The 18,954-nt window shown below is 42.1% G+C and overlaps 1 protein-coding gene across 7 annotated transcripts in view; it reads left to right on the top strand.

Annotated features, from left to right (window-relative positions):
* LOC123499766 (G-protein-signaling modulator 2-like) overlaps positions 1-13,626 on the top strand; it is a 49,073-nt gene extending 35,447 nt beyond the window's left edge. For 3 of the 7 annotated variants that reach the window (XM_045248227.1, XM_045248226.1, XM_045248220.1), the window contains 8 exons: positions 1,574-1,697; positions 2,055-2,170; positions 2,353-2,617; positions 3,734-3,889; positions 4,754-4,891; positions 5,661-5,922; positions 7,256-7,455; positions 7,733-13,626. In XM_045248227.1, coding sequence (XP_045104162.1) covers positions 1,574-1,697; positions 2,055-2,170; positions 2,353-2,617; positions 3,734-3,889; positions 4,754-4,891; positions 5,661-5,922; positions 7,256-7,455; positions 7,733-8,020 — 1,549 coding nt within the window. In that variant the 3' untranslated portion in view covers positions 8,021-13,626. The remainder of the gene's footprint in view (positions 1-1,573; positions 1,698-2,054; positions 2,171-2,352; positions 2,618-3,733; positions 3,890-4,753; positions 4,892-5,660; positions 5,923-7,255; positions 7,456-7,732) is intronic. The other 4 variants (XM_045248221.1, XM_045248224.1, XM_045248222.1 and 1 more) reach the window with 4 other exon arrangements.
* Positions 13,627-18,954: the final 5,328 nt, after the last annotated feature.

The raw sequence follows: 18,954 nt of genomic DNA, 5'->3' as shown, positions 1-18,954 counted from the left end.
TCCTTGAAATGCCCTAACTGTTTGTGATGCTCCTTGAAATGCCCTAACTGTTTGTGATGCTCCTTGAAATGCCCTAACTGTTTGTGATGCTCCTTGAAATGCCCTAACTGTTTGTGATGCTGCTTGAAATGCCCTAACTGTTTGTGATGCTGCTTGAAATGCCCTAACTGTTTGTGATGCTGCTTGAAATGCCCTAACTGTTTGTGATGCTCCTTGAAATGCCCTAACTGTTTGTGATGCTCCTTGAAATGCCCTAACTGTTTGTGATGCTGCTTGAAATGCCCTAACTGTTTGTGATGCTGCTTGAAATGTCCTAACTGTTTGTGATGCTGCTTGAAATGCTCTAACTGTTTGTGATGCTGCTTGAAATGCCCTAACTGTTTGTGATGCTCCTTGAAATGCCCTAACTGTTTGTGATGCTCCTTGAAATGCCCTGCTTGAAATGCCCTAACTGTTTGTGATGCTCCTTGAAATGTCCTAACTCAATGCTTGAAATGCCCTAACTGTTTGTGATGCTCCTTGAAATGCCCTAACTGTTTGTGATGCTGCTTGAAATGCCCTAACTGTTTGTGATGCTGCTTGAAATGCCCTAACTGTTTGTGATGCTGCTTGAAATGCCCTAACTGTTTGTGATGCTGCTTGAAATGCCCTAACTGTTTGTGATGCTCCTTGAAATGCCCTAACTGTTTGTGATGCTCCTTGAAATGCCCTAACTGTTTGTGATGCTCCTTGAAATGCCCTAACTGTTTGTGATGCTCCTTAAAACTCTGTCATGTAAAAACTCCACCCAATTTGATTCTTTTATGAAAATTTTCAGCGAATGATTCCCTCAGTATAAACTCTTCCATCTTAACCTAATTTATCTTGCCATGGTGGAAATCTATAGAGGGACTTAAAGAGTGTGTTTATTGAAATTGGTGAGCTTTGGTGCTGCACTGCTGTAGAATGCCTTACCTTTGTTCACTTCATTCTTTTTTCTTTTTCTTCAATATCATTTGTGTTATGTAGTTATTTATGTCCTTGGTAATGATAAAATTGTTTTTTTTTTTTTTTTTTTTTTTTTTTTTCAAGCATATTTATTCTGTAAAACTTGTCTGATGTGATGTGTGTTTAGCTTTTTAGTGTTGCATATACATTTTGACCTTATGTGCTTTGTAAGGCCTGGTCTGATGTGATGTTGTGTGTGTTCATCTTCTCCATGTCCCAGTGGCAGCATTGCACACACTACACCTCCTCAGCTGCACCACCACTTCTTTGCCATTGTATCAAATGTGTGTATCATTTAACAAACATATCTCATGTGCTCCATTTACATTCTGATCCCCGGGTTACCATTTGTTATTTTCTATTTAAACCAGGTGCCAGCGCGAGTGTTGTTTATAGGTGTGTCCTAGTTTCTCTCTCTCTCTCTCTCTCTCTCTCTCTCTCTCTCTCTCTCTCTCTCTCTCTCTCTCTCTCTCTCTCTCTCTCTCTCTCTCTCTCTCTCTCTCTCTCTCTCTCTCTCTCTCTCTCTCTCTCTCCTCCCACTATAAGAGTTCTTTACATCATCCTCATCTAAGCTGTCGTCCTCCAGAGCTAATTTGCGCCTGATGGAGGAGCTGAATGACCGGTCTGCCCAAGGACGAGCATGTGGCAATCTTGGCAACACACATTACTTGCTAGGGAACTTCACCCAGGCAATCAGCTACCACAGTGAGGTGTGTGTGTGTGTGTGTATGTGTGTATTGTAGTGTATAAGGTTTAAATGTAGGCTTATGTCCTGGCACATATTTACTTTTGCCATACATAATAATAAAACTCAGATGTTCCTTGCTTGTACTGATTTTGTGCCAGAATATTTCAGTCATTAGTGTTTCTGTGTGAGAAGCAAAATCTCTTTATATTCTTTTAACATTACGTATTCTTTGATTTTTATTCACTTTATCTTTTTCTTCCATCATTCCCACACCACATGTTCTACTTCCATCATTGATTTGTCACTTGGAATTTCTGCTGTAGTACAGTAATGTATCATGAACATTTACCACATACTGAAATGAACCAACCTCCGACAGCGGTTAGCCATAGCCAAGGAGTTTGGAGACAAGGCTGCCGAGAGGAGAGCACACAGCAACCTTGGAAATGCCCACATTTTTTTGGGCAAGTTTGAAACGGCTGCTGATCACTACAAGTAAGTCATTGTGCAGCTTACAGGAAGTCATCTCTGTCATTCCTTTACAACTACACATTTGTTATTAATCTTTTCTTTTATTTAATTCAGTAAAGCAGAGAGAGAGAGAGAGAGAGAGAGAGAGAGAGAGAGAATGACCCCTAAGCCCTTGGTTGCCAGTATTGAATGCTTGCTTCTGGCAGGAAAACACTCCACCTGGCACAGGAGCTTGGTGACCGTGCTGTGGAGGCCCAAGCGTGCTACTCCCTCGGCAACACGTACACTCTGCTGCGGGACTTTGCCATGGCCATCCAGTACCACCTCCGTCACTTAGCCATTGCCGAAGAGCTCAAGGACAAGGTCGGGGAAGGTCGGGCCTGCTGGAGTTTAGGAAATGCTTACTCTGCCACCAACAATAATGAGAAGGCTTTGCACTATGCCACCAGACACCTTGAGATCTCCAAAGAGGTATGCAGAACTCGTGTCTCAGCTTTTACTCTCCTTCACTGTCAGGTTCTACTAAAATCTTGACTTTTCACTGATGATTAACATGCTTCACTCAAAAGTTTTTCCTAAACCTTCATTTACCTCACTTGCTGAAATTTTAACTCTCCATCAGAAATTCATTAACATCATTCATTTCTTTTCATCCTCTCCTCAAAAACCCTTAACAAAAATGTTTGTCATCTCATTAAATCAGAAATTTTATTTGAGCCAAGACTACATTTTTCTCTTCATTTGCTATTTAACTTTGCACTTCTTTTCACTCTTTTTGTTTTTCCTTTACTGCAGAATTTTAATGTAGTAAGCCTATACTTTTTCCATTGAAGTTCATATATTGTAGTTTTTTTCTAAGTAATGGTCTTAGATATATTTGTTATGCTAAGCATTGCAGTCATGAGTCATATTATTAGATCAGAAGAGTCCTGTTCCATTGCAATCAGGTAATAATTTTAATTTGCTGTTCTATATTTTACTCATAATTCTTGACATTTTTGACATTCCTGTCATGCATCTTCCTGTACAAAAATTCAGTACCAGTGCGATATATTCAATTATTGAATCATTATTATTTTATCAGCGTATCTCTACACTTACAGTGGTACCTCGTGATTCAAACTTGAAATTTCATACTGAAACCTAAGGCTGATTGAATTAGAATATGCCAAATGTGAGAAAAGTTTTAATGGGGAAGATCAAAAAGAATTATATCATAACAACATAGGTGAACAACAAGCAGCTTGAACTCAGTATGAAATTACCTTCACTGTCTTTCAATGGATGTCATGGGAACTAAACACTGTCAGTCGCAACCACATGTTGTGTTGCTGCATCAAGGAAAGATCTGTATCCATGAAGAACAAACCTGAGCCACTCCACTCTACTTAACACCTCTGGCAAGATTTTACACCAAGACTTTTTTTCTAAGCCTCTCTCTTCACCTGCAGCTTTAAGATCTTTTTGCTGTCCACTCGGCTTCACCACCTTACCATACATTCAGACATACATGCATGCATGCATACACATGTGTATGCATGCATGCACCTTGCACGCTACTCACCGCTTCCCTCGTGCCTGTGCCAGATTGGCGACAAGACTGGCCAGGCTGCTGCCCAGATGAACCTGAGTGACATCCGCAAGGTGCTGGGTCTTCCCCCGGCGCCGTTTGATCAGGATTCAGCAGAGGACAACAAGGCAAGGACAAGGAGGAAGTCTATGGAAAATATGGACCTCCTGAAGGTATCTTTTGTGGCTGCTGCTGCCGCTGCTGCCACCGCTGCCCACTGCTGCTTGCATGAACTTCCACTTCAATTGTTTATTATTATACTCAATGTTTTTTTCTTTTTCAATTCACCCCTTATGCATAATAATGTATGTGTGTTTGTCATTGAATGAACTTTTACAGTTTACTTTATTCTGGAATGTTTCTTGTTATGAATACTTACATTAATTTAGTGTATATACTAATGCAACACTCCCATTAATTTTGGCCTGAAATACCAGTTTCAGGTAGATTCAGTCTTGGTGTATATATATTTAACTGTGTTCAGTGATATCTTTGCTAGTTTCCTAATAACCTTGGTCTGACCCAGATATGTGTGTATTGTAGTTTAGAAATTTAAAAAATTGTCTGGTGTGGCTGACTCACAGCATCTTGAGGCAAGCCAGGCACTAGACACCAGACACTGCCCATAGCTGCAGTGATGCTGGGTGGTGGTTGGGCAGCAGGTGGAACTCACTTTATATTGAAGGGTTTTAGAGAGTATGGAAAGAGTAATATAAGTTTGAACAAAGTTTGAGACAAAGGAGATATTGCAATTTTGTCCTTTGATTGCTATATGATTAATAGTTGTAGCTGTGTTGAAAAGTAGGTAACTTTGCACTTGTGACCTAATAGTTGTAGCTGTAGCCATTGCCCACAAATCAAGCATGCCAGAGAGAATGAGAAATACTCTTCACTGGGTCAGATTTGCTGAAGTTTTCCCAGAAGCAATGCTCACGAGCTCAGCACAGTGCTTGGCCCCACGTGCAAGGAAAGAGAGTGAGGACAGGAGAAGCTTGTCCTGATGAGGAGCTCAGGCCAGTACTTGCCGTACCTTTCAGATGACCCCCGATGCCAAGGGTGTCCTTCGGAAATACCAAAGCGAGGATGCTGGCATTGGCTCTCACTCTTCGGAGGATGCCCGCCACCCTGTTAACGGCCCCACATCCTACACCTCTAGTTCTCATGCTGATAAAAATGTGCGTGTCCATACCTCTCTCCCAGCGCTTACTTACCCTACGCTTTCATGTGGCTATGCAGATGCAGTCTGATATTCTCCTACCTCTATGTGATACTGCAGCTTGGGTTTCCACAGGACTCCCCAAGTGTGTCTTGCACCTTTAATGGTCTGACTCCTGTAGCATACTGTACACTACCTCATCCCTGGCCTTGCTTGAGGCAGTCAGTCAGATACTATGGGTGTATCAGGCCATTCAATGTGGCCCTGTTATTTCTCATCTGGTTCTTTCATTTTAATTCTTATTGGATTTCATTTCATTCTGATTGTGTATGCTAAATGTGATAAGGCATAATGACTTTTGATATACACAAATCGATGTGTCCAAAACTTCATTGCGTGATGGTTGCTAAAAGTTCAGCTTTATCTTTTATCATGAAAATTACCATAAACCTTCAGGCTTCTCATAATGAGAAGCAATCTGAGTTGCTTTTCAGTGTATTTAACTATAACTGTAATTCCCCACTCATGGCTGTGCTTCATAACCCCTTTTCCTGTATGTGTGTGTGCACGCATGTACATACTTATACATATGCATGTGTGCACATATGCATCTTTGTGTGTGTATATACATGTGCACATAGCTGTACAAAATGAACTCTGCTTCTAAATTCTTTAATCAAACACTAAGACAAGCCAGTGCTTCCTCTCCACCACCTCTTCGGGACAGCTTCCATCACCACCATCGCCGCCACCTCTTCTGACCCTCCCCTCCTCTCCCTCACAAACAGAAATCCATCAATGAGGAATCCAGCATGGACGACGACAGCTTCTTCGAGTTGCTGTCCAGGTTCCAGAGCAAGCGGATGGACGACCAGCGCTGTACTCTGTCCATCGATGGGAACAAGGAGAACCATCCTAATCAACAGCAGAAGTCTGACAGGCCAGCAGCTCCACCCGCCAGTGCCACCACCCAGACCAGAGATCACGGTGGCTCCCTTTCCTCCACCGGCTCCACCAATGGCACTACCACACCCTCAGACAGCGGTGCCAGTGAGTTATCATTGCATCTCCCCCTAGCCACTTATTATTCATTCTCTCTCTCTCTCTCTCTCTCTCTCTCTCTCTCTCTCTCTCTCTCTCTCTCTCTCTCTCTCTCTCTCTCTCTCTCTCTCTCTCTCTCTCTCTCTCTCTCTCTCTCTCTCTCTCTCTCTCTCTCTCTCTCTCTCTCACACATTACATTCATAATTATATTACTATTACTATTATCACTACTATTGATGGTGCTTTTTCCACTACTGTTACTACATCTACGATTAATGCTATAGTTCCTTGTTATATTCTTTTCTGCATTGCACTCCTAATAATCCTGAACACTTGCTGCTTCTTTTGAGATCATCATTATTCTGAAAGGCCTTCAACTCTTCTCTTTAAAAGCCACTTTACTAGACTTACAGCAGCTATCACAAAGACTACATTGCAATCCACCTAGCAGTTAGTCCCACAAATACTGATAGAAGAACTTTTAATGTTTACATAACCTATACAGCACAGTATTATAATTGTGCTTTGTGTCTTACCATCACTGCCTCACAGGAGTGGATCTTCCTCTTCAAGTACCCAAACTAAAACTTGGTAAGCACAGGATTGATAGAGCTTTTCGTTGCTGATGCTCATAGATTGTGCGAGTAGTGAGGTAATCCTTCACTCTAAAGAACTTGAATGTAGTGCACACTTCTTAGAATGCATGTGTTGGTGAAGTGAGTATTAATAACATATAATGAAAACATCTAGAGTTGGGATTTTTTTATTTTATTATTATTATTATTTATTTATTTTATTTATTTATTTATTTTTTTTTTTATTTATTTATTTATTTTATTTATTTATTTTTTTCCCCAGCCACCTCTAAACATTATGCAGTGGTATTGTGGGATATGTCCTTAATGCACTTCATGATCCACCGTGCAACCTGATTTGGACACAAGCTGGATCGTTACTTTCCATTGAAATTAGTGGGAAATTGATTAATCCATTCCAGAAAAAAACTAATATCTTTGCAATAGATTGGATATAGGATGGTAGTCTGAAAATCATTAAGGTCTGTAGATGAGGAGGAACGTTCAGACAGCAGCAGCAGCGGTCAGGGAGTGAGTGAGGGTGTGGGTTGTGGTAATCAAGATGAGAAGTGCTTGCAAGAACACATAACCTTAAGCAGGGTACACCTCATATGACTACATTTATAAACATAATTAAAAAGATACAACATCATTACTCTGCTATCCAGAAGAAATAACATAAGTTTTTCAGTATTTCATTTTCATTCCTTAACTGCAGGCAACAGTGTATCCAATTTCACTGCAGCACTCTTATGCCTGTTCCTCAGATAACTGTGGTGTACTGGAGGAACTGATGGAGAGCATTGCTGGGATGCAGAGTCGCCGGATGGATGAGCAGAGAGCCTCCCTCCCTCAGCTGCCCGGCCTCAACAACCAGCAAGTCATACTCCAACGACTCTCTGTGGCAGCGAGTGATTCAACACCCTTGCCAGATGATAACTTCTTTGACATGCTGATGCGATGTCAGGTGGGTCAACAGAAGAAACAGTTAGCAGTTATACATCTTACAAATGCTTTATTTTCTTTAAATTTGCTGTTTTTTTTTTTCTGGCTGCCATTATTCAGGCAATTTCTGTAGTGCAATGTGAGAGCAAGACAGTAATAATCTTGCAGAGAATTTTTTTGAGTGAAGACACTTATAGATCTTTGTTTCCCAGTTGCTCCTGAACAATTTTCATTTTAGGTTTCTGTCTTTTCCTCAGTTGTGGTAAAAGTTTTCCCATTGCTCTTCCTCCCATTGACAGGGTTCCCGCATCGAGGACCAGAGAAGCTCCCTGCCCAATGAGAGCTCCCTCACCCACTCCGCCCCTACCGTCCCAGATGATGACTTCTTCTCCCTCATCATGCGCTTCCAGTCTGGGCGCCTTGAGGACCAGCGCTCCACCATGCCCCTTGAGGCTGCCAGTAGGAGCGCCAGCAATCACCGCACCACCACAGATGAAGAGGAGCCACCACCGCCGGCAGCCTCCACCCAGCCATCCAACACTTCCAAGGATGGTCTGGTGAGCCGGCTGGTGAAGGGAAGGAAGTGAGCCTGTTTGTTAAGAAAGATGTTTATTGATCTTATTTTTTTAACTCACACCCTCAGATATGCCATGGTTGGTGTTGTTGGGAGATCTTCTAAGAGAAGTATTTGGAAATGCTTTTACAGTGCATAATCTAAAAGGCTATTATTTTTATCTCCACCCACCCACCCCATGTTTACTCAATCAGTTATGATATTGAAAGAGGGTCACATCTTTTATACTCAGTTCAGATCAGGAAGTTGCCTTGATAGAGTGCTTAACTCTCTAAAATTAAAAGATAAATTGTCTCTTAAAACAACCTGCCATGGAAATCATGTGACACCTCACTGGGATTATGGGATCAGGACCCACTCTCATTTGGGTCTTGGTAGAGTTACTGGGATTTATTAGAGTTCCTACTTCCCTGCTTTGAGTGTTTTTGGGAAGTCCCTCTGGCATGGGGCTTTTCACGTACACTGGAGAGAGCAACGGGAAGGAAGTGTGGACCTTAGTCAGGGGAGGGTGGAGTGCTGAGCCAGACAAAGTGTTAGATGTAATTGAATGCTCCTTCAGGGAGATATTTTGAAAACTTGATTTATTTAGACACAATTATTATTCTCAGTACTGTGTATAGAATCTTAAGATTTTTCATATTACTTTTATATTTTTGTGGAAGAAATATTACAGAGAATATTATGTACATTAGTTGTATATTGTGTATAAAGTGGTATGTACTCTAAGTGTGGGTCACTGAACAGAATGTGTCGGGAATGATACGCACTCTCCAAGGACTCTACAATTTCAGTACCCAAGCTGGAAAATCATCCACAGTAATGATTATAAGAAAAAAAGATTAGAACAGTGAACAACTTTTTTTTTTTTTTTTTTTTTTTTTTTTTTTTTCTGGTCTGACAAACTGATGTGACAGCAAATAAAATGCTCTTTAAAGGAAGGCATTCAGAGCAGCAAACAGGAGGGGGAAGGAGAAGGCAGTCTCTGTGGCCATGTACAGTAGTGTTACAATAATCTTCAGTACCATATCAAGAGGACTGAAAGTGCTTCACAGACCCACGTGTCCCCAAACAGCTCCTGCTCCTTCCGCCCTCTCCCATGTATGGCTGGATATAAGGAGACTGATCAAAGGGACAACCTAAGCTTGTGCAGTCTCTCAGTGCCCCATCATATCTATGTACATGTGCTTTCTTTGTCCTAACTGTATGCATGCCACTGATTGCTCCTGTGCTTGCTGTCATGTCCTCACCAACTGAGTGAGTGGCTGCCCCTACGCTTCTCAACTGACCAACTTTCCCTTCTTTGTGTGTACGTGCCAGTTTTCACCTTCACAGCAGGGTGTCGTCTGTGTGCCCAAAGCATCCCTTCCTCAGGTGCAAACACTCCGACCACATTTTCCTTGTCTTGAGTGTGTTCAGCAACTGCTTCTTCTGACATTTGTTCATCCTGATTCCCTGTGAATATTATGAGTATTATTGGCACACTGCCTCAAACATATAATGCTAGTACTATTTGAATCAGCTCATTATCCAGGTAATCCACTATGTACACAATTTTATGAATGTTAATGGATGGATTATGGTCGGGTTTACCTCCTGTTGCTGGTAGGCCTTGGTCTAATATTGGACTGGAGGATGTGAGCAATGCTACAGTACATAAGTTCACCATTGACAGGAAAAACAGGCTGTGATTGTAATTAAGAACAGTAAAAAGAGTAAATAATGCCTTGAGGAGACATGAGCTGCCTAGCCAGAAGGCAACCCAGTGACTACTGGACCCTCCAAATGGAAATAGTTGCCACCAGAAGATATAACTAATACAGCATAAGAGTATTTCAAATGACTGATGGTATCACCTCTGCTGTGACAATCACATAAGAGATGAGTATTTAACCTACTCTGTTTTTATTTGTGAAAGTTGAGGTGGAGACTTTGGTAGTTTTCAAAGTTTATCTCCATCTGGTAATCCCAACCACTCCTTCATCACCCACTCACCTCTGATGTTGGCCTCCTTCTTGTAAGGTGACCAGATTTTCAATGTCATGCATGTTCTGCTTTTCACAAATAATCTGTTTTATTTGGACTTTGTGAAGATTGTTTGATTATTTTGCAGTTACATATAAAAGTGTGTAGTAATGAGTTCCTGTTTCATAGTCTGTGTTATAAGGCAAATAATGCATGTAGAATATTAATCTATATTTTCTTCACATCTGTCCACACTTCTGACTCTTCAAACTAGCTTATGTATTTTTTTGCTCCTGTGTGTTCTCTTCTGTTTGATGGACAATGCTGTTTACCCTTTCTCTAATTTTATCAGGTTTTTTCATTAACTTCCATTTAAATTGAGTACACCCAGCAATGAACAGACATCTGGGTCTTTGCTGCTCCACAACTACTCCTCTGAGATGTCATTAATGTTACCTATTGTAAATTGTTTCACATGCTGATCACATTCATGTAATTTCATGGAACTCAGTCAGATTTTTTTTTTTCTTTATCATTTAAAGAAGAAGAAAAAAAACATGGGTAAAATTTCCCATTCCTCCAATGCTATTCTCTGCAGTTTCTTTTCACAGCCTACAAGAAAACAGTAACATATTCTGTGTAACATTTTTAGACTGGTGATATTGCTAACTAGTCAGCCAGGCCAGCAGTACAACAAAACTCCAGCCATCTCATTTCACTTCTTTCCTCCCCATTGATGCAAAAGATTTTGTCACTGCTTTGTCCATTATATCGGTCCACAGTGTACATTCCACTTTCCCAGATACACCTTGGCTTCTTCCCACATTAAGTGGCATGGTTCCTTCCATTTCTGCATTTTCCATTTAACAATAAAGAAACATCACTTGTTTCAATCATTGTTGTTTTAGGCTGAATAGAATATCTTTATGTGTCTTAATCTTCAAGCAGATCTGCTTCACCTTTGTTTTCAAGAAGTGTGTATCCTTTACGATACACACTTCCTGTCAGGAAATCTGGTCACCTTACTACCCTACCCTCCCAGCAAACTACAAGATGGTGCACTGCATGGAATTGTCTTTTTGAAGAAAATACTGAGTAATTGCTTGATTTATTATTACTAAGCATAGTTTGTATATAGATATCTCACCTGAATATTTACTAAAAGCTAAGTTAGGACAAGGTGTTTGGACAGTGAGGCCAAAGACATTTAGAAAATTAGTACTGATAGGGTCAAATTCTCCTTGTAGATGGAACCTTGCAGTTGCTCCTTAGAACCTTGCATTCTGCTTCATAATATGATCCTTTTCAAGGCAATTAAGGTCCTGAGGTGGCCATGTTAAGCCCTCCCCTCCTCTCCCTCTCACCCTTCACTCAGAGACAGCTAGGGCTAATGAGTTCCCACCTGTGCTTGAAGATGGCACTTGGTTAATGAAAATTTTCAAAATGATTTCTTGAGAACATGAATAATATTTTCGTATTTAGACTTGATTAGGAATGGGATGCCATAGCAGATACTTGTTCTGTATCAAGGCAATGGTAATGATTTATAAATAGTTCATAATTGATATTATCCTGTTCAGATTTTTATCATTCTTCAGAGCAATTTGCATAATCAATTATTAAAATTACCTACATGCTTCACCATCTTGAGTGTTTGCATGTTAAGTATAGTTTTATAGCTTACTTTTCTATGTGTGAGCCAAAGCTGTGTAGCATGTCCAGGAGGTAACAGTGGAGAGCTGGATGTCCTCACCAGTGCTCTCTCTTAAGGCCAATTTGGAGTCTTCCTCTTGTGTGGCAGGCACAGCATCCAAGCAGCTGGACACCATAAACAGATGTATTATTCTGATGCCAAATTCCACAGAGCTTTACCAGAGAGCCACTGACATCAAAGAAGTGTGATTATGTGGATTTTCAGCATGAATGTAGAGTTCTACATATAATTACATTTACCTACAAATTATGCACTAGTTTTATATCAAGAATATATTTGGTCAACATTTTTTTGCAGCGATAATATACAGATCTTCATATTTATCTAAAATCACAATGATGTCCTAAAGAAATATGTAGAAGAGTATCTATCTTAAGTCCTTGACTTTGCAATATTTGTCATTCCTGGTGTGAAGTGTCATCTGATTGCCTTTACCTTCCCTGGGCACAGTTGGGCCTCACCAGTCAATGTTTGGTATTTCAGAGAAAATTATTTATTTTCAAATACCTTATTTGTCATGCATTTTATCTCCTTGCCTCTCCCCATAGTTACTATAGTCAAGCTATTCCTCCCCTCCAGGGCACCACTGCCTGTCAGGTTGTTTCAAGTGTATATTAAACTTTAAGCTTCTCTTGTCTTCCACTCCCTTACTGTGTTCATCTGGGTCAATATTGATTTAGTCAAATTCTCAATAGCTTTTATTGTAGCTTAACTGCTCCCATATATGTGTGTGTGACTGTGTGTACCTGAGTGCATGTGTTGATGAGTGTGTGTGTGTGTGTGTGTGTGTGTGTGTGTGTGTGTGTGTGTGTGTGTGTGTGTGTGTGTATGTATATGACCCTCAAACACATATCAAAGCCTCCTCCTTGATCTCCATTCACTGCATAACACTCATGACTTGTATCTTTATTATTTTGCCAAGTCAACTTGCTTTTACTCATATAATCTCTTAATTACTCAGTTTTGTTACCCTGAAATTTTCTCTTATCATTAACACAGTTTTCTTGCTTGTCAGCTTTAATTGGTATTTACCTCTCATTCCAGTGCATGAGTACCATGGTATCATGCAGCATCCACATACACTACCACCCGGTCACTGGTCACTCTAATGATACATTCCAGTCAAAGATTAATTCCTTGAGAATTTCTTGCCCTTCAGCCCATTGAAATCAAACCTTTCATATTAGTCACAACCCTGTGTTTCACCTCAGACTATCTGTGCTTTGCGTGTTCACTTTTGATGCTACATATATGACGTGTGCCAAAATTAGAAGGCTAGTTCAAGTAAAAACACTATAAGATGGATGCAGAAAAATGCATTTCTTCTTGCATAATAATGTATTGATTTGAAGTTTATTGTTAACTGTGGCTTTGGCAGATATCACCAGGCAGGAAGCACATTTCTCTAACAATTACATAATACACACACACACACACACACACACACACACACACACACACACACACACACACACACACACACACACACACACACACACACACACACACACACACACACACCACATATATATACAGAATGAAAAGTAAGAAATCCCATTAGGTAAGTGTGCACAAAGTTCCAAAGATTAGAAAAAATCTAGTTTAATGAAAATAAAAAGTAATCTCAGCAATCTTAATAAGGTCCAAACATTGTAATGATGTAATACAAAGTCTGCCAGTTATGTTTTAAGCTTTTTTTTTTTTTTTTATGGGATCAAATGTTTTGCTATAGAGTACTCTATTTTCTTTTAATGTGTACATGAGATTTGTATTATGTTAAGGTGACAAGGTGATAGAATGTTCTTATGAAACATTTTGTCTTTGTGTTCCCAAGATATTGCCAGGATGACCTGAACATTGTAGAATATTTTGTAGTATATCATACTACAACATTTACTTTTTGCAGTTTCTGTAAACAGTAACAAATAAATTGTGAACCTAAATCTCCAAGGTTCTTTACTGATTTGTATATTTTGGCACACTGGCACTGGCTAAGTTTAACACCACCACATGTCCTGAAAGATGTGTGTGATTCACCTCGGTCGTCTGCTGGTCACTCAGCCAGTCTTCCCCATTATGGAGCGAGATTAGAACTCATAGACCGATCTTCGGGTAGGATTGAGACCACAACACACTCCACACACCGGGAAAGCGAGGCCACAACCCCTCGAGTTACATCCCGTACCTATTTACTGCTAGGTGAACAGGGGCCACACATTAAGAGACTTGCCCATTTGCCTCGCCGCTTACCGGGACTCGAACCCGGCCCTCTCGATTGTGAATCGAGCGTGCTAACCACTACACTACGCGGTGTGTGTGTGTGTGTGTATAATAATAATAATAATAATAATATACGGTTTATTAATTTGGCAGTGCAACAAAAAATTTACACTGAAAATGTGGGAAGGGGGACATTAAAACAATGAAATGCTTAACCTAACTATGGATCTAAGTTGTGTTCTTGATCTTTTTCTAACCTCCAACCCTTCTGCTTACTCTGTTAAACTTTCCTCTCCGTTGGGCTCCTCCGACCACAATCTAATTTCCGTTACCTGTTCTATCACTCCAGTGCAGCCTCAGGACCCGCCTAAGCGGAGGTGCTTCTGGCATTTTAACTCTGCTAAGTGGGAGGAACTAAGGCAGTACTATTCTGATTTCCCTTGGGATGATTATTGTTTTCATGTCAGAGATCCTTCTCTTTGTGCCGAGCGCATAACAGAGGTGATTATCTCTGGCATGGAGCTATACATTCCTCATACTTTCTCTAACCCTAAAGCTAAAAAGCCTTGGTTTAACTCTGCTTGTTCTCGTGCTGTCAATGATAGAGAGGCGGCTCACAAACGGTTCCGTAGCCATCCAACTGCTGAAACTCATGCCCTATATATTTCTGCCCGTAATCATGCCAAATCTATTCTCCAACTTACTAAAAACTCTTTCATCAATAGAAAATGTCAAAGTCTTTCCAATTCTAACTCCTCTCGAGATTTCTGGCATCTAGCCAATAATATCTCTAACAACTTTACTTCTTCGTCTTTCCCTCCTTTACTTCATCCAGATGGCTCTACAGCTGTCTCTTCTTTTCTAAAGCTGAACTCTTCGCTCAAACCTTTGCTACCAACTCAACTTTGGATGATTCTGGGCATATTCCTCCTACTCCTCCACCCTCTGACTACTTCATCCCTAAAATTAAAATTCTTTATAAAGACGTTTTCCTGGCCCTCTCTGGCCTTGATTCTCGGAAGGCTTACGGTCCGGATGGAGTCCCTCCTGTTGTTCTCAAAAACTGTGCTTCCGAACTCGCTCACTGCCTGGTCAAACTCTTTCATCTGTGTCTCTCTACTTCTATTTATCCTTCTTGCTGGAAGTTTGCTCACATTCAACCTGTCCCTAAAAAGGTGACCACTCCAATCCTTCTAACTACCGCCCTATAGCTTTGATTTCCTGCCTTTCTAAAGCCTTTGAGTCTATCCTTAATAGGAAGATAATGAGGCATCTATCAGCTCACAACCTTCTCTCTGATTGCCAGTATGGTTTCCGTAAAGGCAGATCTACTGGTGATCTTCTTACTTTCCTAACTGAATCTTGGTCATCCTCTTTTAGGGACTTCGGTGAAACCTTTGCTGTCGGCCTTGACATATCGAAAGCCTTCGATAGAGTCTGGCACAAATCTTTAATTTCTAAACTACCCTCCTACGGATTCTATCCTTCTCTCTGTACCTTCATCTCCAGTTTCCTTTCCGATCGTTCTATTGCTGCTGTAGTAGACGGTCACTGTTCTTCCCTAAAACTATCAACAGTGGTGTTCCACAGGGTTCTGTCCTATCACCCACTCTCTTTCTATTATTCATCAATGATCTCCTAAATCTGACTCAATGCCCTATCCACTCCTATGCTGATGATACCACCTTGCATTATTCAACAGCGTTCAACAGACGCCCAACCCAACAACAATTAAATGACTCAAGGCGAGATGCTATAGGACGCCTAACTTCTGATCTTTCACTTGTTTCTGATTGGGGCAGAGAAAACCTGGTTTTGTTCAATGCCTCAAAAACTCAATTTCTACAACTATCTACTCGACATAACCTTCCAGACAACTATCCTCTCTTCTTCAATAACACTCAACTTCCCTCTCCTCTACATTAAACACACTCGGTCTATCCTTCACTAAAAATCTAAACTGGAAATTTCACATCTCTACTCTTGCTAAATCAGCTTCCAAGAAGTTAGGTGTCCTGTGGCGTCTTCGTCCATTTTCTCTCCCTCCCAGCTGCTTGCTCTGTACAGGGCCTTATCCGCCCGTGTATGGAGTATGGCTCTCATGTCTGGGGGATCCACACACAGCTTTACTAAACAAGGTGGAATCTAAAGCTTTTCGTCTTATCAACTCTTCTCCTCTAACTGACTGTCTTGATTCTTTAAGTCACCGCCGCAATGTTGCATCTTTATCTGTCTTCTACCGCTGTTTTCATGCTGTCTGCTCTTCTGAACTTGCTAACTGCATGCCTTCCCCCTCCTGCGGCCTCGCTGCACAAGACTCTCTACTTCTTCTCATCCCTATTCTGTCCATCTTCCTAATGCAAGAGTTAACCAGTATCTTCACTCCTTCATTCCCTACACTGGTAAACTCTGGAACTCTCTACCTGTGTCTGTATTTCCACCTGCCTATGACTTAAACTCTTTCAAAAGAGGAGTGTCAAGACACCTCTTACGTTAACTGGACCCTCCTTTTAGATTTTTTTGTTTTTTTCTCTTTCTCCTACTTTCCTCTTAACAGGGCCTGGCAACCAGCGGGATTTTTTTTTTCCAACACTTTGTTCTCCCTTGGCCAGTGCCCTTGTAATGTAAAAAAAAAAAAAAAAAAAAAAAAAAGTTAACCAAATATTTACTTATTGATTTATTTATTTATGGCTCGCACCATAGTGGGCACCACGCTAAGGTGGTACCGGTCAGTGCGCGGTGCTCTTAAGTCCCGCCACACATGAAGCGATTTTAGAAGCGCGACTCCAAAGTCAATGCAAGTAAGTCTTGGAGTCTTCAGACGTGGTCGCGACTCGCTGGGTTGGAAGCGCGACTCGAGATATCCCTTGGTGAAGCGCGATTCCCGAGCGACTCGAATTACATGTTACTATGAAGCCCCACATACGAGGCGACAGCTTCCCGCGATTTCATCACTACTTGCATCTCATTGGCTGGTCGGGGTGAGATTAGAGCCAATGAGCGATCAGGCAGAGTTTTCCTCCACGTGGAGTCCGAGCGCGGGGCAGCTGGGAGGGGGAGTGCGGGGTAACTGGTAACATCCTGCTTGGAGGAATGCATCACAACCACGCATAGCAAGGTGAGTGAGTGACCAGGGATCTGCTGACCGCTTTGATACCGAATTATTAATAGATAAAATAGAAATAGCTTCCCGCGTCATTGGTGGGTGTTATGGCCAATGAGAGGGCAGTCCACGTGGATACAGTAGCGGGGGAGGGGTATTCTGTCGCTACACCAGTCGCTGTGTGTGTGGGGTCAACCCAGAATCGCGCTTCTAAAATCGCTTCGTGTTTCGTGTGTGGGGGCCTAAAGGGCGCCACGCGATTCTGGTGTCGGGTGGCGCGGGCAGGGAGAGGCCTTGGAGGAAAGATGATCTTTCCTCCAAGGGAGAGGCACGTCTGGGGGTAGCAGGTGGCGGAGACGTGGATGATGCAGCAGCCCTTCCCCAAATTTTTCCAAGGCTTCCTGGTGTCTTGTGGCCAGCCTCGGCAGACTCAGGCAGGTCAAGGCGTCCTCGTAGGACCTGTAGGCAGGCCCAAGGATGACCCTGAACGCCCTCTTCTGAACCCTCTCCAGCTGTTGTCGTTGTGTGAGGTTCAGGGAGGAGGACCACGCTGGGGAGGCGTACATGAGCTTAGGGAGTATAAAGGTGAGGTACACTCCCCTCAGCTCATCTGCCAGTGCTCCCAAGGACCTGAGTCGGCGCAGCAAATAGATCTTGTATGAGGCTGACCTGATGATGGTGGAAACATGCTCCTTCCATGATAATTGATCGTCCACCAAGGCACCTAGAAGCTTGGTGCTGCGGAGGGAGTGAGGGCCCACAGATAGCTGGGGAGGGAGGGACTGTTGCTGTGGAGGTACAAAATGTGCATCACCACGGTCATGGTGTGGTTGATGGTCATTTTGTTGTCCTCCGTCCACGTCTGTAGTTGGTTAAGAGTGGACTGAAGTGCTGAGAAGTCTGGGTTGGTGTTTTTGACGGGTACGCCCACGGTGCAGTCGTCCACATACTTCCAGCGGTGGGGGGTGTGGACGAGAGCATCGTTGATAAGGATGAGGAAGCACAGAGGACCCATCTTGGTCCCCTGAGGAATCCCACATGTGAGCTGTTGGAAAGAGGAGACAGAGTCCTGATAACGAACGGCCTGACGCCTTCCCGTGAGGAAGTCTGCCAGCCACGCTATCAGGTAGGAGAGAGACCCAGAGTGATGGCTTTCTTTATCACAACAGTGTGATCAACAAGATCAAAGGCCTTTCTGAAGTCCACAAAAGCAATAGCTAGAGAAGTGTTGCGTTTGTCCAGGTGGCTGTGGACGAATTCCAGGAAGCTGACAAGGTAGTGAGATGTGGAGGTGGATTTAATATTACCAAATTGTTGTGTGTCAATAGAGTTACAAATTTTGTTATAGGCCCAGTCGAACACAAAATCTTCACAGATAAGGCTGTGTATAGGGGTGATGGCGACTGGTCTTAGATCATTCAGTGACTGTGGATTGGAAGTTTTGGGGAGGGGGATGACGTAAGATGTCTTCCAGTCATCGGGGCAGGAATGTTGAGAAAGGGAGGCGTTGATGATAGAGGAAAGGGGTGTGGCAAGTTCTGGAGCAAATTTTCTGTAAATTTTGATGGGAGGTCAGTGGGAGTGGTGGATCTGTTTAGTTTAAATTTAAGAAGCTTCCTGTAAACATCAACCTCCTGGACAGGGGGTGGAGGGGAGGGGGCAGGGAGGTAGCCTGGGAGAGTAGTAGAGTGAAGGGGGAGGGAGTGTCTGACAGATCGCAGCGAAGTGACCGTTAATCTCTTCGGCCGCGTTGTCAGGTGAAAGGTGTGAAATACAGGGAAGAGACGAGGCTTGTTTTTGTAAAACACACAAAGACTTAATCTTGTCGTACCACTGTCTGTTGTTAGTAAGCTTGAGATGGTGAATTTTGTCTGGGTAGTAGCTTGCCTTGGCTGTTTTGATCTCCCTGATAACTCTGTTCCTTAATCTCCTGTACTGGTCAGGGCTA

Source organism: Portunus trituberculatus, chromosome 50 (genome assembly GCF_017591435.1).
Source record: "Portunus trituberculatus isolate SZX2019 chromosome 50, ASM1759143v1, whole genome shotgun sequence".
NCBI classification, from domain to species: domain Eukaryota; kingdom Metazoa; phylum Arthropoda; class Malacostraca; order Decapoda; family Portunidae; genus Portunus; species Portunus trituberculatus.
This window is presented reverse-complemented; position numbering and strand designations above follow the sequence as displayed.